Genomic DNA, 19,124 nt, shown 5'->3' with positions numbered 1-19,124 from the left:
TCAGTTGTTGTGGAGCGGTAGGCTTTCCATGATGTGGGGGGAACAATTCCAGTACCACTGCCCCCAACATCAGAGGTACCCCACAGGCCAGGTTGCTGACTTGCTGTGGAACAGATGGCCCCTCTCCAGTTTAGGAGCCCAGGGAGCCTCAATGCCTGTTGGCCCCGTTCTCAGCCATTGGACTGCATGAGTTTGGGGAAGGCCTGAGGCAAGATGCCACCAGATGGTTTAGTCTCACTGGCTCTGGGGTCATTTGTCCTCAGGAAACAGGCCCCAAAAGGTCTTAGCCCAGAGGTGGCAGTGGGTGGGAGGGAGCCTAGTCTACCTGGAGTACCCTTGTCTTGTGACCCCTGCTGCCCCCACGTGGCCTGGGCCAGCACTGCAACCGGGCTTAACCGCTCCCCTGGGTGACACCCCTCCCACTCAGCATGTGGACACAGTGCCCACCTGAGGTGACAGATAACTACACCCACACCATGTGTGGAGGGATGACAACTAGCAGTGGGAGGATCAGGACGTCTCCACAGAAGCGGCATCTAAGGTGGAGCTTGAGCACCAGGAAGATCCAGCCAGGGCAACAGCATATGCAGAGATGGACAGTGTACGCTGGGCTTGACTGTACTGGGTCACTATGTTCCCAGCATTCTTGCTTGACCTTGGTCTTGTAGGATAGTGCTGGCAAGCTGGTCTTACTATTGTGATAGTGGAAATTAACCTCAAGAATCACAGTGCCTTGATGGATCAGTGATGCCTCCCCTGGGCAGAAATAGAACCACAGTCAGGCATGGTGGCTCATGTCTGTAATGCCTGCACCCTGGGAGGCCAAGGTGGGTGGATTGCTTGAGCTCAGGAGTCAGACCAGGCTGGGCAACATGGCAAAACCACTTCTCTACAAAAAATACAATAAGCTGGACGTAGTGGCACAGGCTTATAGTCCCAGCTATTCAGGAGGCTGAGGCGGGTGGATCACTTGAGCCTGGGAGGTTGAGATTGCAGTGGGCTGTGGTCTCACCACTGTACTTTAGCCCCGGGTGATGGAGAGAGACCCTGTCTCACACAAAAAGCCTTGCAGAACTGCAGGGTCACAGATCAGGATAAGGACTAGTGGTGGTACACAGATACCCAGACAGGTTTGACCATTAAAGCAGGAAACAGCAAACCGAGGAAGGAGAGTTTAATGTGGGAAGGCAGCAGGATGCTTAGGGTGCGGGCTCCAGCAGGGGAGCACCTTGGCCCTGGTCTTGGGCCAGCAGACGCAGAAGCAGGGAGTGCAGAGCCCGGCAAACAGGTGTGTAGCCCAGGCGGCTCAGATGTAGGTAATCATACATGTCATGGTGGCTGATGGTGCCATCTGAGTGCACAAAGCCAGGGTCAGCATCTAGGAAGTGGGCCCGAGGGTGACCAGCCAGTGCTGCCCGTACCAGCTCATTCACTCGTCGGTTCTTCTCCCGAAGTGGGTTGGGATGCTGGCCTCGCGGAAGCAGACCCTGAGCAGGAACACGAGGCGTAGTAAGGAAACAAGCATTTGGGTATCCTGTTCTCTGTGCCAACCTGTCCTTCACCCAACACCATGAAGTTTCCAGCTGCAGAAAACACTAGGGATGGGCAAGTGGGGAGGGCAGGAGGGTAGTTCCTAAATATCATATCCTAGCTCTCATTTAGCAAGAGACTTCTGGGTTTTAGCCTCTTTCCAAGTATCACTTAGAAAAACGTTGACATTGGCCAGGTGCAGTGGCTCACGCCTGTAATCCCAGCATGATGCGAGACAGAGCTGGATGGGTCGCTTGAGCCCAGGAGTTCGAGACCAACCTGGGCAACATGGTGAAACCCCATCTCTAACAAAAATACACACAAATTAGCGGGACATGATGGCGTGTGCCTGTAGTCCCAGCCACTCGGGACGCTGAGGTGGGAGGATCACTTGAGCCCTGGAAGCAGAGGTTGCAGTGAGCTTAGATCATGCCACTGCACTCCAGCCTGGGCAACAGAGCCAGATCCTGTCTCAAAAAATAAATAAATGGCTCTCTTGTACCCTCTCTGTCTCTCTCGCTCTCTCTTCCCCTCTCTTGACCTTTTTTCTACCATGAGATGACTGAGAAAGAAGGCTCCTGTCAGATGCTGACCCCTTGATCCTAAACTTCCCAGCCTCCAGAAATGTAAGAAATAAATCTCTGTTCTTTATAAATAAAAATAATAATAAATAGGTGAGGTGCGGTTGCTCACTCCTGTAATCCCAGCACTTTGGGAGGCTGAGGGGGGGGTGGATCACTTGAGGTCAGGAGTTCAAGACCAGCCCGGCCAACATGGTGAAACCCCATCTCTACTAAAAATACAAAAATTAGGCTGGGTGCGGTGGCTCACGCCTGTAATCCCAGCACTTTGGGAGGCCAAGGCGGGTGGATCACAAGGTCAGGAGATCTAGACCATCCTGGCTAACACAGTGAAACCCCATCTCTATTAAAAAAATACAAAAAAAAAACCAGCCGGGTGTGGCGGCGTGTGCCTGTAGTCCCAGCTACTCGGGAGGCTGAGGCAGGAGAATGGCATGAACCTGGGAGGCGGAGCTTGCAGTGAGCGAGATTGCTCCACTGCACTCTAGCCTGGGCAAGAGCGAGACTCTGTCTCAAAACCTAAATAAATAAATAAATAAATAAAAATACAAAAATTAGGCTGGGTGCGGTGGCTCACGCCTGTAATCCCAGCACTTTGGGAGGCCAAGGCGGGTGGATCACAAGGTCAGGAGATCTAGACCATCCTGGCTAACACAGTGAAACCCCATCTCTATTAAAAAAATACAAAAAAAAAACCAGCCGGGTGTGGCGGCGTGTGCCTGTAGTCCCAGCTACTCGGGAGGCTGAGGCAGGAGAATGGCATGAACCTGGGAGGCGGAGCTTGCAGTGAGCGAGATTGCTCCACTGCACTCTAGCCTGGGCAAGAGCGAGACTCTGTCTCAAAACCTAAATAAATAAATAAATAAAATAAAAATACAAAAATTAACCAGGCGTGGTGGTGCACATCTGCAGTCCCAGCTACTCTGGAGGCTGAGGCAGGAGAATCGCTTGAACCCAGGAGGAGGAGGTTGCAGTGAGCCCAGATTGCGCCACTGCACTCTGGCTTGGGCAACAGGGCAAGACTGTCTCTAAATAAATAAATAAATAAAAGATATCAACATCATGGGTCATGGCAAGGGATCAATCCCCTTTCAGAAGAGGAAATGTCTTAGCTACCCACAAGTGATGAAGCCTCGATTTACCCCAGGAATGCCTGACAACTTTTGGCCTATTCAAGGTTTTTTGAGGATTTTTCTTTTGTTTTCTGGTGAGACAGGGTCTCTGTCACCCAGGCTGGAGTGCGGTAGCATGATCACAACTCACTGTTACCTTGAATTCCTGGGCTCAAGTGATCCTTCCCCTTTAGCCTCCCAAGTAGCTGGGGTTACAGGTTTTGTACACCATCATACCCAGCTATTTCTCTTTTTTTTTTTTTTTTGAGACAGAGTCTAGCTCTGTCGCCCAGGCTGGATGCAGTGGCGTGATCTGGGCTCACTGCAAGCTCCACCTCCCGGGTTCACGCCATTCTTCTGCCTCAGCCTCCCGAGTAGCTGGGACTACAGGCGCCCAACACCACGCCCGGCTAACTTTTTGTATTTTTAGTAGAGACGGGGTTTCACTGTGTTAGCCGGAATGGTCTCGATCTCCTGACCTCGTGATCTGCCCGCCTCGGCCTCCCAAAGTGGTAGGATTACAGGTGTGAGCCACCACACCTGGCCTTTTTTTTTTTTTTTTTGAGACAGAGTTTCACTCGTTGCCCAGGCTGGAGTGCAATAGTGCAATCTTGGCTCACCCCAACCTCCGCCTCTTGGGTTCAAGCGATTCTCCTGCCTTAGCCTCCCGAGTAGCTGGCATTACAAGCATGTGCCACCACACCCAGCTAATTTTGTATTTTTAGTGGGATTTCTCCACATTTGGTCAGGCTGGTCTTAAACTCCCGACCTCAGGTGATCCGCCCGCCTCAGCCTCCCAAAGTGCTAGGATTACAGGCATGAGCCAATGCGCCCAGTCCATGCCCAACTAATTTTTTTTTCTTTTTGAGACAGAGTCTTGCTGTGTCGCCCAGGCTGGAGTGCAGTGGCGCGATCTCGGCTCACTGCAAGCTCCACCTCCCGGGTTCACTCCATTCCCCTGCCTCAGCCTCCTGAGTAGCTGGGACTACAGGGGCCCACCATCACACCTGGCTAGTTTTTTTTTTTTTGTATTTTTAGTAGAGACAGGGTTTCACCATGTTAGCCAGGATGGTCTTCATCTCCTGACCTCATGATCCGCCCGCCTCGGCCACCCAAAGTTCTGGGATTACAGGCACGAGCCACTGCGCCCGGCCACGCCCAGCTAATTTTTAACAATTTTTAGTAGAGACAATGTCTTGCTACATCCCAGGCTGGTCTTGAACTCCTGGGCTCAAGCGATCCTCCCACCTCAGCTTCTCAAAGTGCTGGGATTACAGGCACGAGCCACCATGCCCAACAATGTTTGAATTTTTTTTTTTTTTGAGACAGAGTTTCTCTCTGTCGCCCAGGCTAGAGTGCAGTGGCATGATCTCCACTCACTGCTAGCTCCGCCTCCCAGGTTCACACCATTCTCCTGCCTCAGCCTCCTGAGTAGCTGGGACTACAGGTACCCGCCACTGCACCCAGCTAATTTTTTTGTATTTTTAGTAGAGATGGGGTTTCACTGTGTTAGCCAGGATGGTCTCGATCTCCTGAGCTTGTGATCCACCCGCTTTGGCCTTCTTTTTGTTTTTGAGACGGAGTCTCGCTCTGTTGCCCAGGTTGGAATGCAATGGCCTAATCTTGGCTCACTGTAACCTCCGCCTCCCAGGTTCAAGTGATTCTCCTGCCTTAGCTTCCCAAGTAACTGGGATTACAGACGTATGCCAGCATGCCCAGCTAATTTTTGTATTTTTAGGAGAGACAGGGTTTTGCCACGTTGGCCAGGCTGGTCTCAAACTCCTGACCTCAGGTTATCCTCCCACCTTGGCCTCCCAAAGTGTTCCGATTACAGGCACAAGCCACCGTGCCCAACCGTTTTTTAGTTTTTCAGTACCCTCAAAGTCTCAAGCCATCCCTGGGCAAAAAACGCTAACTGGTCTCTAAGCACGTTTTCAACCACAGCCACTCTGAAGGGTGCAGCAAGCTCCAATGTGAGATTCTGCCTGAAAGCCACTGCTCTATGTCAAGTTGCCTAGAACCGTGCCAACTGTGGCTGTATCTGAGGGGGTCCCAGACCACTGCCATTCTTCCTTTCCCGCCCTCCCAGCCTCTCACCAGCACCACAACCCGGGCCTGGGGCTGCCGCTCATTCACCAGTTGCACAATGGCCTTGATGCCACCAGTCACCTGCTCTGCTGTGTGTCCGTGGTTGTTGGTGCCCACCCAGACCACCACAATCTGTGGAAAAAGAGACATGAAGCAGCAGTGAGGGGGCAGCCAAAAGATGTTTTAGAGCCCCACCCAAGCCCCGCTCACCTTGGGCCGGATATGTTCCAGCTCCCCATTCTCCAGCCGCCACAGTACATGCTGTGTGCCGTCACCACCGATGCCAAAGTTAAGTGCATGCAGAGGAGAAAAGAGCTCCCGCCAGATCTGTGGGCAAGAAGTGGTATGGGCACAAGGGCACTGTCCCCATGGACAATCCCCCTGTCCAGGTGTTAACCGAATGCCATTATGGAAGAATCTCACTTCATGGAAGCAGTCTTAAAATTTCACCTGGAGAAAACTCCAGCATGGCTGAACCTCACTTTATAGAAATCTATTAATTTTTATTTATTTATTTTTCATTTTATTTTTGAGACAGAGTTATTTTATTTTTGAGACAGAGTCCTACTCTGTCACGCAGGCTGGAGTGCAGTGGCACTATCTCGGCTCACTGCAACCTCCGCCTCCCCTAGTTCAAGCGATTCTCATGTCTTAGCCTCCCAAGTAGCTGGGACTATAGGTGTATACCACCATGCCCGGCTAATTTTTTGTATTTTTAGTAGAGATGGGGTTTCACCAGTGGGCCAGGCTGGTCTCGAACTCCTGACCTCAGGTGATCCACCCGCTTGGCCTCCCAAAGTGTTGGGATTACAGGCATGAGCCAGGGTGCCCGGCCTATTTATTTTTTGAGATGGAGTTTCACTCTTCTCACCTAGACTGGACTGCAGTAGTGTGATCTCAGCTCATTGCAATCTCTGCCTCCTGGGTTCTAGCGATTCTCCTGCCTCAGCCGCTCAAGTAGCTGACACTATAGGTATGTGCCACCATGCCCAGCTAATTTTTGTACTTTTAGTAGAGACAGGGTTTCGCCATGTTGGCCAGGCTGGTCTCGAACTCCTGACCTCAGGTCATCTGTCTGCCTCGGCCTCCCAAAGTGCTGGGATTACAGGTGTGAGCCACCACACCTGGCCTAGAGTCTCTCACTTTAAACCAATCCCCAGGCTCTGTGGCTCATGCTGAGGTGGGCGGACTGCTTGAGCCCAGGAGTTCAAGACCAACCTGCGCAACAGGGCAAAACCCTATCTCTACAAAAATTAGCCAGGTGCGTGGTGGTGGACACCTGTAGTCCCAGCTACTCGGGAGGCTTAGGTGGGAGGATTGCTTGAGCCCAGGAGGCAGAGGTTGAAGTGAACAGAGATCATACCACTGCAAGCCAGCCTGGGTGACAGAGCAAGATCCCTTCTCAAAAATCAACCAACCAACCAACAAACAAAATAAACCAAGCCCCACAGAAGCAAGACTCACTTTATGAAAATCCAGTCTGCTTGAGCCATGCATTGAACCAACGGTATTACAGTTGAAACTTATTTTGATGAAAGCCATTACAGTTGGACATGCTTCGTGGAAAGATATTATTATGATTGACTCCTTTTTGTGGAGTGCCATTAGAGTTGACCTTCACTTCCTGTAAAGTGACTATAGCTTTGTGTAAACCCATCAGGGCTTCGCACTGCTTAAAGCAAACAAGGGCCGGGCGCGGTGGCTCAAGCCTGTAATCCCAGCACTTTGGGAGGCCGAGACGGGCGGATCACGAGGTCAGGAGATCGAGACCATCCTGGCTAACACGGTGAAACCCCGTCTCTACTAAAAAATACAAAAAAACTAGCCGGGCGAGGTGGCGGGCGCCTGTAGTCCCAGCTACTCGGGAGGCTGAGGCAGGAGAATGGCGTGAACCCGGGAGGCGGAGCTTGTAGTGAGCTGAGATCCGGCCACTGCACTCCAGCCTGGGCGACAGAGCGAGACTCCGTCTCAAAAAAAAAAAAAAAAAAAAAAAAAGCAAACAAGAAAGAGCCTCACTTTAGGCAAGCCTATGGTAGGAAAACCTCATTTTAGATCTTAGTACATTATACACAAATCTAATCCGATAAAACCAAGGCATACATTTCCTTTTCAATAGAATGTTGCACCTTACACCAAGATTCTCGTAGCCTCAGGCTGCCTCAGGCCAATCTAGGTACTCCCGTAATACCCCACCTGGCCGGGGTTCTGGTCCAGATGTGTCAGCATGGGCACAGGGCTGGATGGGGCAGGGAGAAAGGGACTGCCCTCACCTCGCACTGGTGCATTAGCTGGACCAAGGAGTCCCCGATGAAGACGACTTCAGGTTCCTTATCTTTGCTGTCAGCCACGAACCGATGGTGCTGCGGGAGCGCGCGAGAGGGAGTCAATGGCACGCACGCTCCTGGGCCCGCCCCGCCCTGCTCCCTTAGGCAGCGCCTCCCAAACTGCTCTGTTTCCCAATCAGGTAGTGAGAGTGGCACGAACCAGCCGTTCTCCTGAGCCACCCCCGCCGTCCGCCCCCCGGACTCCTCAATATCCCAGGTGGGAACGCTCACCAGGGACATCCAGCGCCCGTCGCCCTGTACGTCCTGCACCGGCGTGGGCTTGCTGGCTGGGTTCTCCTCTCGGCTCATCTTGGCGCCGCAGCTCCTGCAGGAAGAGCGAGTCGGGTCGGCCCGGGAGTGTTCCAGACTGAGCTGGCTCCGCCACGCCCACTCCTACCCCTCAAGGCAACAAAGGACCGTCCCAACGATAGCACACCCGCAGAGGACGAAGGCCGATACAGGGCGCCACCTCCTCTCCAGGGACAGAAACCTTCACTTAAGAGGGAGGTGGAATCAGGAACCTTCGCTTCCCCCACGATGGCCGCGCAGTGGGCTCGCCCGGCGCTTCCCGCTCCGGCCGCGGACTCCCAGGCCGCGCACCGGGAACGGGGTGGGGGGAGGGAGAGGTGAGACCATCCAGCTACCGAGGCGGGGAGGAGAGAGAAACTACTCACGGGCAACGGGGAGGGGCGAACTACCTGAAGAGTCGGGAGTGGGCGGGGAAGATCTAGCCGTCTTTCTAGCAAATGGGAAGAAACCATTTGCTGCACAGAGCGAAATGTGCGGAAGGGACCACCCACTGTTGCGGGGTGGGCGGAGGGGCGGGGGGGCCCATTCACGTGGTTGGGGGAGGGAAGGGAGTGGACGAGTCCATTCTTGGATTCCCTTGAAGGGGTGGCTCGAATGCACCTGGCTAGGAGGGGACGCTCCCATTTTCTACTGATGTGGGGGACAGAAAAGGAAGATGATAAAACGTAAAAATTCGAGGCTCCGTTCTAAGGAGCCACTCTAAGTCAGCGCCAGGGCTTTAGTGAGCCTATCTGCTCGTGGGCTTCCCCTACTCAAAACACTGTGTGTGTGTGTGTGTGTGTGTGTGTGGTGTGTGTGTGTGTTAAAATCTAAAGTACGGCCGGGCACGGTGGCTCAAGCCTGTAATCTGTAATCCCAGCACTTTGGGAGGCCGAGGCGGGCGGATCACGAGATCAGGAGATCGAGACCATCCTGGCTAACACAGTGAAACCCCGTCTCTACTAAAAATAAAAAAAATTAGCCGGGCTTGGTGGCGGGCGCCTGTAGTCCCAGCTACTCGGGAGGCTGAGGCAGGAGAATGGCGTGAACCCGGGAGGCGGAGCTTGCAGTGAGCCGAGATCGCGCCACTGCACGCCAGCCTGGGCGACAGAGCGAGACTCCGTCTCAAAAAAAAAAAATCTAAAGTACTTATCTTTGCATTCCAGACGTCACAGGACCCCTACTCAAAACACCGTGTGTGTGTGTGTGGTGTGTGTGTGTGTGTGTGGTGTGTGTGTGTGTTAAAATCTAAAGTACGGCCGGGCACGGTGGCTCAAGCCTGTAATCTGTAATCCCAGCACTTTGGGAGGCCGAGGCGGGCGGATCACGAGATCAGGAGATCGAGACCATCCTGGCTAACACAGTGAAACCCCGTCTCTACTAAAAATAAAAAAAATTAGCCGGGCTTGGTGGCGGGCGCCTGTAGTCCCAGCTACTCGGGAGGCTGAGGCAGGAGAATGGCGTGAACCCGGGAGGCGGAGCTTGCAGTGAGCCGAGATCGCGCCACTGCACGCCAGCCTGGGCGACAGAGCGAGACTCCGTCTCAAAAAAAAAAAATCTAAAGTACTTATCTTTGCATTCCAGACGTCACAGGACCCCTACTCAAAACACCGTGTGTGTGTGTGTGTGTGTGTGTGTGTATGTGCGCGCGCGCGGCATAACATATAAACTACGTATCTTTGCATTCAAGACACCATAGGACCTGCGTGGACCTGCGTGGAGGGTAGAAGAAAGTGCAGAAAGAGAAAGGAAATTAGAGACGCCTCCAGGGCTCAGGTCCAGTCTGGCGTCCCTCCGGCAGATCATCTTGCAGATCTGTAGCCTCTACACCCCTCTCTAAACCCACAGGCCAACTGGGTGTGTCTGAGCTCTGAAACCTACATCCACAACAAAGGCCACCTAGGGTCGCGCCTCTCCCCGAACGCCGCCCCAAATTAATCTCAGACCTCAGTGTCTTCTCAGATCTCCCTCTTCTCTGGGACCAGGTGGGGGTCTCACTCCCCGCTAAACGTCCTGGTCATGTTCTTGTAGCCCCACTCTAGGTGGGACCTTCCCATGTATTTATTCCTTCGAGGTGGATTGATACTGAGACAGAGATGAGTGTTATTCATTGTGTTTATGTTCTTTTTCAATCCACTTCCCTGGAACGGCCGGGCACACAGTGGTTGTTCCACAAGTACTTGCTGAATGTATAGTAAATGAGTGGGTCAGCTCCTGACCTTGTTCCAGTGTATTCAGGGAGACAGATCCAGACACAGAGGTGCAGGGGTGTCAAAGTTGTGTTTGAGACAGGGACCTCTGGGGAGGAAGAGGAGAAGGACTCTGAGGACTATGGGTTTCCTAGGAGTAGTATCTCAGCTGGGTCTGAAAGATAATGAAGGCTGGGCAAGCAGAAAGAAAAGACACAGGTGGCCGGGCGCGGTGGCTCAAGCCTGTAATCCCAGCACTTTGGGAGGCCGAGATGGGCGGATCACGAGGTCAGGAGATCAAGACCATCCTGGCTAACACGGTGAAACCCCATCTCTACTAAAAAATACAAAAAACTAGCCAGGCGAGGTGGCAGGCACCTGTAGTCCCAGCTACTCCGGAGGCTGAGGCAGGAGAATGGCGTGAACCCAGGAGGCGGAGCTTGCAGTGAGCTGAGATCCGGCCACTGCACTCCAGCCTGGGCGACAGAGCGAGACTCCATCTCAAAAAAAAAAAAAAAAAGACACAGGTAATCACTTTCTTATTAGGCAGAGGGAATATTGTGAAATAGCTTGATTTTAAAGTGTGAGGGAGGCTGGCGTGGAGGCTCATGCCTGTAATCCCAGCACTTTGGGAGGCTGACATGGGCAGATCACTTGAGGTCAACCAGCCTGGCCAACATGGCGAAACCCCAACTCTACTAAAAAAAAAAAAAAAATTAGCTGGGCATGGTGGCACACACCTGTAGTCCCAGCTACTTGGGAGGCTGAGGCAGGATAATCGCTTGAGTCCAGGAGGCAGAGGTTGCAGTGAGCTGAGATGGCGCTACTGCAGCCCAGCCTGGGCGATATAGCGGCCCAGCTTAGGTGACACAGCGAGACTCTCTCTTAATTACATAAACAAATAAATAAAGTCTGACGGAGCCAGGTGCAGTGATGCATGCCTGTAGCCCCAGCTACTGGGGAGGCTTAGGTGCGAGGATCACTTGAGCCCAGGAGTTTGAGACCAGCCTGGGTAACATAGTGAGACCCTGTCTCAAGAAAAGAAAAAAAAAAAAAAAGCAAGTGCCTGTAGTCCCAGTTACTGGGGAGGCTGAGGTGGGAGGATTGCTTGAGCCTGGGAGATGAGGCGGCAGTGGGCCATGATTGTGTCACTGCACTCCAGGCTGTGTGACAGAGTGAGTCCTTGTCTCCAAAAAAGAAGTCATAATCAGCCAGGCGCAGTGGCTCACTCCTATAATCCCGGCACTTTGGGAGGCTGAAGTGGGCGGATCACTTGGGGTCAGGAGTTCGAGACCAGCCTGACCAACATAGCAAAACCCCATTTCTATTAAAAAATACAAAGATTAGCCCAGGCGCAGTGGCTCACGTCTGTAATCCCAGCACTTTGGGAGGCCGAGGCAGGCGGATCACGAGGTCAGGAGTTCGAGACCATCCTGGCTAACATGGTGAAACCCCGTCTCTACTAAAAATACAAAAAATTAGCCAGGCGTGGTGGCGTGCGCCTGTAGTTCCAGCTACTCGCGAGGCTGAGGCAGGAGAATGGCATGAACCCGGAAGGCGGAGCTTGCAGTGAGCCGAGAGCCGAGATTGTGCCACTGTACTCTAGCCTAGGAGACAGAGTGAGACTCCGTCTCAAAAAAAAAAAACAAAAACAAAGATTAGCTGGGCATGGTGGTCTATGCCTGTAGTCCCAGTTACCTGGGAGGCTGAGGCAGGAGAATCGCTTGAACCTGGGAGGTAGAGGTTGCAGTCAGTGGAGATTGTGCCACTGCACTCCAGCCTGGGTGACAGATTGAAATTCCATCTCAAAAAGAAAAGAAAAGAAAAGAAGTCATAATTATGCCTTCAAGTCAGTGGTATAATAAGAGAGAAATTTTTGGCCGGGCGCGGTGGCTCACGCCTGTAATCCCAGCACTTTGGGAGGCCGAGACGGGCAGATCACGAGGTCAGGAGATCGAGACCATCCTGGCTAACATGGTGAACCCCCGTCTCTACTAAAAAAAAAAAAAAACAAAAACAAAGATTAGCTGGGCATGGTGGTCTATGCCTGTAGTCCCAGTTACCTGGGAGGCTGAGGCAGGAGAATCGCTTGAACCTGGGAGGTAGAGGTTGCAGTCAGTGGAGATTGTGCCACTGCACTCCAGCCTGGGTGACAGATTGAAATTCCATCTCAAAAAGAAAAGAAAAGAAAAGAAGTCATAATTATGCCTTCAAGTCAGTGGTATAATAAGAGAGAAATTTTTGGCCGGGCGCGGTGGCTCACGCCTGTAATCCCAGCACTTTGGGAGGCCGAGACGGGCAGATCACGAGGTCAGGAGATCGAGACCATCCTGGCTAACATGGTGAACCCCCGTCTCTACTAAAAAAACAAAAAAAATTAGCCAGTCGTGGTGGTGGGCCTCTGTAGTCCCAGCTACTGGGGAGGCTCAGCCAGGAGAAGGGTGTGAACCCAGGAGACGGAGCTTGCAGTGAGCCGAGAGCGCCACTGCACTCCAGCCTGGGCAACAAAGCAAGACTCCGTCTCAAAAAAAAAAAAAAAAAAAAAAAGCAAAAAAAGAGAGATTTTTTTTTTCTTTTTTTTGAGGTAGAGTCTCACTCTGTTGCCCAGGCTGGAGTGCAATGGCGTGATCTCGGCTCACTGCAACCTCTGCCTCCCGGATTCAAGTGATTCTCCTGCCTCAGCCTCCCAAGTATGTGGGACTACAGGCGTGTGCCACCACACCCGGTTAATTTTTTGTATTTTTAGTAGAGATGAGGTTTCACTGTGTTAGCCAGGATGGTCTCGATCTCCTGACCTCATGATCCACCCACCTTGGCCTCCCTAAGTGCTGGGATTACAGGTGTGAGCCACTGTGCCCAGCTGAGAAAAAAAAAATTAAAAGTAAAGTCTGAGGGGACAAGTGTAGACAGATAAGTTGGAGCAGTTCCTGAAGCAAAACTTGGTGAGAAACAAAGTTTCCAGGCATTCTTCATTCACCAGGCCCATTTCAAGTTAGACATATCGGTCTAGTTTATCCTTCTAGCAACCAAATGAGGAAGCTGGTTTTATGACCAATCTCATTTTATAGGTCAGAAAACTAAGTCTGACCAGTTACAAACGTTTCCAAGGTCACACAGCCCAATTGTGCCACTTTGGGCATTTAAACTAAGCCTAGCTATGAATCACAACACTATACTAACTTTTTTTTGAGATGGAGTCTTATTCTGTTGCCCAGTCTAGAGTGCGGTCGTGCGATCTCGGCTCACTGCAACCTCCACTTTCCAGGTTCAAACAATTCTCCTGCCCCAGCCTCCTGAGTCGCTGGATATATAGTTGTGAGCCACTGCGCCCGGCTTAATTTTTTTTCTTTTACGGGGTCTTGCCCTCTCCCTCAGGCTGGAGTGCAGGGGTCTGATCATGGCTCACTGCTGCCTCCACCTCCTAGGCTTAAGCAATCCTCCTGCATCAGCCTCCCAAGTAGCTGGGCACACGGGCATGCTCCACTGCGCCCAGCTTATTTATTTATTTATTTAATTTATTTAGAGACGGAGTGTCACTCTGTCGCCCAGGCTGGAGTGCTGTGGTGCCATCTCGGCCCACTGCAAGCTCCGTCTCCCGGGTTCACGCCATTCTCCTGCCTCAGCCTCGCGAGTAGCTGGGACTACAGGCGCCCGCCACCATGCCTGGCTAAGTTTTTGTATTTTTAGTAGAGACTGAGTTTCACCATGTTAGCCAGGATGGTCTCGATCTCCTGACCTCGTGATCTGCCCGCCTCTGCCTCCCAAATTGCTGGGATTACAGGCGTGAGCCACCGCGCCCAACACTAATTTATTTTTTGTAGTCAGGGTCTCCCTATGTTGTCCAGGGTGGTCTTGAACGCTTGGGCTCAAGCCAGCCACCTGCCTCTGCCTCCCAAAGTGCTGGGATTATAGGCGTGACCCACCACGCCCGGCTAACTATATAAGTTTTCTAGGGAATATGTCTGTGGCTGCTTGGGGGACTGCTGTGCATGGGAGCTACCATGACCCTTCTTCCCCTTGGCACGCCTGGTCCCAACCAGCCCCCGAAAGACCGCCGATAGCTATCGGAACCAATCAGCATTCAGGAAGGGGGCGGACCTAGTGAACCTCACAGCCAATTGGTGGATGGGAGGTGCTAAGACCAAGAAAGGGAGAGTTCTGAAATTGAGGCTGGGAGGGGCGGGGCTATAACCGGCACTTCCCTGGCACGCGCCTCTGGGTTTCCGTCTTCTCAGAGCCACGAAGGCAAAGGGCATGGAAAGGGTACGCGCATGCGTGTAGGGGTGCCCGAGGCCCGGAACAGAGCCAGGTGGCTTCGAGAGCTGGGGTCACCGCGGAAAAGAAGCCATTGCGCCCCACAGGTACATGAAGTGGGAAGGGCCGGGGTTCTTTGGGGCAGGAGACGTGCCATTCCCCCACCCAGCTCCTACCAGCCATACCCCACTCCCTTCACTCTGCGACCCCTGCCCTACCGCGGCTGGCCACCATGCTTCCTCTCCTACCCTAGGCCCTTCCTTTGTGATCAGACCCTGTCCCTGATCGCGCCTCTGTCTCCCTTTCTGTTCTCTCGAGGTTTTCTCAGGCTCGCTGGAGTTCTCTTGCTGCTCTCCCTCTCCTGCTTGAGTCTACCATCTCTTTCCACTTTCTGTATTCCCCTGTACCTCGTCTACCCCTGGATTTCTCCGTCCGAATCCCTTTCTGGTACCCCAGATCCCTCCAATCTCATGACCCCTTCGCCACCCTCCATCCTTTTTTTTTTTTTTTTTTTCTTTTTTTTTTGAGACAGAGTCTCATTGTGTCCGCCAGGCGGGAGTGCAGTGGCGCGATCTCGGCTCACTGCAACCTCCGCCTCCCGATTTCAAGTGATTTTCCTGCCTCAGCCTCCTGAGTAGGTGAGATTACAGGCATTCACTACAACGCCCGGCTAATTTTTGTATTTTTAGTAGAGGCGGGGTTTCACGTGATGGCCAGGCTGGTCTCCAACTCCTGACCTCAAATGATCCACCCACCTCGGCCTCCCCAAGTGCTGGGACTACAGGCGTGGGCCACTGCGCCTGGCCCCCACCCTCCATCTTTTAACTGTTTCCCCATGTCCCTGTTCCTAATAGCCTTTCTCTATGTCCTGGCTTCTCTTCCCATTAGCAGTCATTCCTTCGACTTCATGCTACCCCTGTGATTCCTTATCTGACCAAACCTTTTCCAATCTCTCTCTGCTCACTTATTTTCTCTCATCTTCTCTCTCTCTTTTCAGAGACAAGGTCTCACTCTCTTGCCTAGGCTGGGGCACAGTGGTGCAATCATAGCTCAGTGTAACCTCCAACTCCTGGGCTCAAGGGATCCTCCCATCTCAGCTTCTCTAGTAGCTGGGACTACAGGTGTGGGCCACGGAATCCCAGCAAATTTTTTCTTTCTTTCTTTTTTTTTTTTTTGAGACAGAGCCTCACTCTGTTGCCCAGGTTTATCATGCAGTGGCACAATCTTGGCTCATTGCAACCTCCATCTCCTGGGTTAAAGTGATTCTCCTGCGTCAGCTTCCCGAGTAGCTGGGATTACAGGCACGCACCATCACATGCAGCTAATTTTTGTATTTTTAGTAGAGACGAGGTTTTGACATGTTGGCCAGGCTGGTCTCGAACTCATGGCCTCAGGTGATCTGCTTGCCTCGGCCTCCCAAAGTACTGGGATTACAGGCATGAGCCACAGCACCTGGCATCGTCCAGCTAATTTTTATTTTGATTTTTTGTAGAGACGAGGGTCTCGCTTTGCTGCTCAGGTTGGTCTTGAACTCCTGGCCTCAAGCGATACTCCCCCCTCAGCCTCCCAAAGTGCTAGGATTACAGATGTGAGCCACTGTGTCTGGCCTCATCTGGTCACCCTAAATAGTATTCCCACCTCACCCAAAAACATCTCCCTATTCACTTGTTTTTTTGTTTTGTTTTTGAGATGGAGTCTCACTTTGTTGCCCAGACTGAAGTGCAGTGGCACAATCTTGACTCACTGCAACCTCTGCCTTCTGGTTTCAAGTGATTCTTCTGCCTCAGCCTCCTGCCTCAGCCTCCTGAGTAGCTGAGATTACAGGTGTGCACCACTACACCAAGCTATATATATATATATATATATATTTTTTTGAGACAGAGTCTCGCTCTGTCGCCCAGGCTGGAGTGCAGTGACGTGATCTCAACTCACTGCAACCTCCGCCTCCTGGGTTCAAGTGATTCTCCTGCCTCAGCCTCCTGAGTAGCTGGAATTACAGGTGTGTGCCACCATGCCTGGCTAATTTTTGTATTCTTATTTTTTATTTTTTATTTTTATTTTTATTTTTTTTGAGACGGAGTCTCGCTCTGTCGCCCAGGCTGGAGTGCAGTGGCCGGACCTCAGCTCACTGCAAGCTCCGCCTCCCGGGTTTACGCCATTCTCCTGCCTCAGCCTCCCGAGCGGCTGGGACTACAGGCGCCTGCCACCTCGCCCAGCTAGTTTTTTTTTTTGTATTTTTTTAGTAGAGACGGGGTTTCACCGTGTTAGCCAGGATGGTCTCGATCTCCTGACCTCGTGATCCGCCCGTCTCGGCCTCCCAAAGTGCTGGGATTACAGGCTTGAGCCACCGTGCCCGGCCTAATTTTTGTATTTTTAGTAGAGACGGGGTTTCACCATGGCCAGGCTGGTCTTGAACTCCTGACCTCAGGTGATCCGCCTGCCTCAGCCTCCCAAAGTACTAGGATTACAAGCGTGAGCCACTGCGCCCGGCCAATTTTTGTATTTTTAGTAAAGACAGGGTTTTGCCATGTTGGCTAGGCTGGTCTTGAACTCCTGACCTCAAGTGATCCACCCACCTTGGGCTACCTCAGTGTTGATATTACAGGCATGTGCCACCGCGCCTGGCCCTCCCTATTCACTTTGCTACTCCCCTTGACTTATCTGCATGCTGATGGCCACCCTATCTTTATATTCCAGGACACCATGGATACCCGGGGACAAGTCTCCCAACCTTTTCAGCAGCCTGAGAAACCTGGTCGTGTCCGCCGTCGGAAGACTAGGCGGGAACGTAACAAGGCCCTGGTGGGCAGCCGCCGGCCATTAGCCCATCATGATCCTCCTGTGGCCATTCGGGATCCACCTGTGGTCCCTACTGCTTCCAAGCTCGTGGTCATAACCCAGGGCCGGCTGAGCCGGGAGCATCGGGGTCTCTTCAACCACGAGGTGAAATCCCTAGATGTTGCAAGGCTGCTTAGCAGTGGGACACTGGTGCCAGGCAGCCCCACACTCCCCGCCAAGCCCTCTCCAAGCCCAGGCAGGGCCCAGGAAATAGCCCCACAATCCAGGGACAAAGAGAACCAGATGCCTGGAGGCTCGGGCCCAGGCCCACCCAGTTCCCCAGAGTTGCCTGGCGTTGGGCAGCTGCTGGCAGAGCTGCAGTGTCAGCTGAGTTTGCCACAGGCCTTCCCCCGGAGGAACCTGATTCAGGATGCCAGGGATGCCATCGTGCGTACCTTGCAGGCCTGTCATGGTTGTGTGCCTGACCTTGCACTGGTGCTTCAGGGCTGCCAGCCACCCTTGCCAGGTGAGCCTCGCTCCTGCCCCTGTACTCCCCTTCCCTTTGTTGGCTGTAGCTCAGCTGGCCTTTATGCTTCTTTCTCTGTGCCAGGGGCCAAGCCTGGGGTCCCTGAGAGAAAGATGACACCCTTCTGGATCAATAGCCCTGATCAAGTCCCAGAGGAGGGGAGGCAAAGGAAGCAACAAGGGACAAAGGAGTTCACCTTCCCCATGCCCTACACCTCCAGCATGCCCACTGCACACAGGGGGAGTATGGCACCGCCAAGAGGTCCCTGGCCACCATACTTTCCCTCACTGTCTTCGCCATCTGGAACAGCCTGGGGTCCTCCAACAGCGTTTGACTTGCTAAAAAGCATCTGGCTGGTAGCCACGCCACCCCCTCCTCGGCCCTGGGGGGTTGGCCTCCCTCAGCCCCTGCCTCAGCCTTCATCACCCCTGTTGCCCCGAACCTCTGTCCTGGACTGGAGCCCCTGCCCTCCTTCCCCACCGCCCAGCCTCTCCTGGGTAGTGGCCCAGAGCAGTCCGGAAGCCTGGTCTTTTCCACCCATGAGACTGTACTGAGGAGGGGCTGAGGCTAGGGCTGGGGACAGATATCTTGTATTCCCAGTGACCTCAATAAAGTACTTTTCATGGCCCTCTTGATTTTCAGTGAGTTGCTGACCCAGGAGAGCAGCTTTCCTTAGCTCTGAATTCTAGGTCCAAGATGGAGGCGATGGTACTGTGGCTTGTTACCTTCATAGGGCCTGAGGAGCCAGCATGGTGGGGAAAATTGGGACTTCAATTAGTCCAACACATATGCCCACTGTGGCTAACTGTATACCTGACCCTGAGCTCTGGTGATGCTGGGGCCCCAGAGTGAGTGAGACAAAGGCCTTGTCCTCATGAGGCTCCCAGTTTGGTGGTGGGCACACACAACCCCAGCTCCAATGGTTGTGTCTAGGAGAGCAAGAGAGGTGCAGGGGCTGGGGCAGTCCAAGGAGGGAGTGATGACTGCCCTAGTGAGGAGGGAATTCTTCATAGAAGAGCTGTGTCTTTTCTTTTCTGTTCTGTTCTTTTCTTTCTTTTTTTTTTTTTGGAGACACAGTCTCATTTTCTTCTCCAGGTTAGAGTGCAATGGCACAATCTCGGCTCACTGCAACCTCCGCCGCCCAGGTCCAAGCGATTCTCCTGCCTCAGCCTCCCGAGGAGCTGAGGTTACAGGTGTGTGCCACCATACATGGCTAATTTTTGTATTTTTAGTAGAGACAGGGTTTCGCCATGTTGGCCAGGCTGGTCTCGAACTCCTGATCTCAAGTAATCCACCTGCCTTGGTCTCCCGAAGTGCTGCAATTACAGGCATGAGCCACTGTACCCTGCCAACCCTGTAGTTTTCAAGGTTGGTGGAAACAGTACTTGTGGAAAAGAACATTTCAGGCAAGGGGAACAGCATATGCAAGTCCTGGAGGAGGGTGCATAGCAGAT

The 19,124-nt window shown here is 52.8% G+C and overlaps 2 protein-coding genes across 8 annotated transcripts; one reads left to right on the top strand and one right to left on the bottom strand.

The window, feature by feature from the left end:
• Window positions 1-1,158: 1,158 nt before the first annotated feature.
• Window positions 1,159-8,457, bottom strand: PAFAH1B3 (platelet activating factor acetylhydrolase 1b catalytic subunit 3). 7 transcript variants are annotated; one of them, XM_033197698.1, is made up of 6 exons: window positions 8,334-8,457; window positions 7,867-7,960; window positions 7,582-7,671; window positions 5,522-5,638; window positions 5,321-5,443; window positions 1,159-1,487 (listed from the first exon to the last, which is right to left on the bottom strand). In XM_033197698.1, exons 2-6 carry the CDS (start codon window positions 7,942-7,944, stop codon window positions 1,200-1,202), a joined length of 696 nt encoding a protein of 231 aa, XP_033053589.1. In that variant the 5' UTR covers window positions 7,945-7,960; window positions 8,334-8,457; the 3' UTR covers window positions 1,159-1,199. The 7 variants fall into 7 exon arrangements, with proteins under 7 accessions (XP_033053589.1, XP_033053573.1, XP_033053580.1 ...); XM_033197682.1 differs by having other exon boundaries at window positions 8,072-8,407; XM_033197689.1 differs by lacking the exon at window positions 8,334-8,457 and adding an exon at window positions 8,126-8,324.
• A 5,858-nt stretch (window positions 8,458-14,315) lies between these two features.
• On the top strand, window positions 14,316-18,298 carry PRR19 (proline rich 19). The gene is made up of 3 exons (XM_033197669.1): window positions 14,316-14,473; window positions 17,064-17,670; window positions 17,755-18,298. The coding sequence occupies exons 1-3, from the start codon at window positions 14,384-14,386 to the stop codon at window positions 18,222-18,224; spliced, it is 1,167 nt and encodes a 388-aa protein (XP_033053560.1). The 5' UTR covers window positions 14,316-14,383; the 3' UTR covers window positions 18,225-18,298.
• Window positions 18,299-19,124: the final 826 nt, after the last annotated feature.

The sequence above is a fragment of the Trachypithecus francoisi genome, unplaced genomic scaffold (assembly GCF_009764315.1).
Source record: "Trachypithecus francoisi isolate TF-2019V2 unplaced genomic scaffold, Tfra_2.0 Contig01705, whole genome shotgun sequence".
Classification (NCBI taxonomy): Eukaryota; Metazoa; Chordata; class Mammalia; order Primates; family Cercopithecidae; genus Trachypithecus; species Trachypithecus francoisi.
Note: the sequence above shows the minus strand (reverse complement) of the source record. Positions and strands in the feature narration are given on the sequence as shown.

Coding starts and splice junctions, on each gene's coding strand:
- PRR19 (XM_033197669.1), top strand. CDS start 14,384: ATGCGTGTAGGGGTGCCCGAGGCCCGGAACAGAGCCAGGTGGCTTCGA. Junction 14,474..17,063: donor GAAGCCATTGCGCCCCACAG/GTACATGAAGTG, acceptor TTTATATTCCAG/GACACCATGGATACCCGGGG. Junction 17,671..17,754: donor CTGCCAGCCACCCTTGCCAG/GTGAGCCTCGCT, acceptor TCTCTGTGCCAG/GGGCCAAGCCTGGGGTCCCT.
- PAFAH1B3 (XM_033197698.1), bottom strand. CDS start 7,944: ATGAGCCGAGAGGAGAACCCAGCCAGCAAGCCCACGCCGGTGCAGGAC. Junction 7,672..7,866: donor ACGGGCGCTGGATGTCCCTG/GTGAGCGTTCCC, acceptor GCGCTCCCGCAG/CACCATCGGTTCGTGGCTGA. Junction 5,444..5,521: donor TGGAACATATCCGGCCCAAG/GTGAGCGGGGCT, acceptor CTTTTTCCACAG/ATTGTGGTGGTCTGGGTGGG.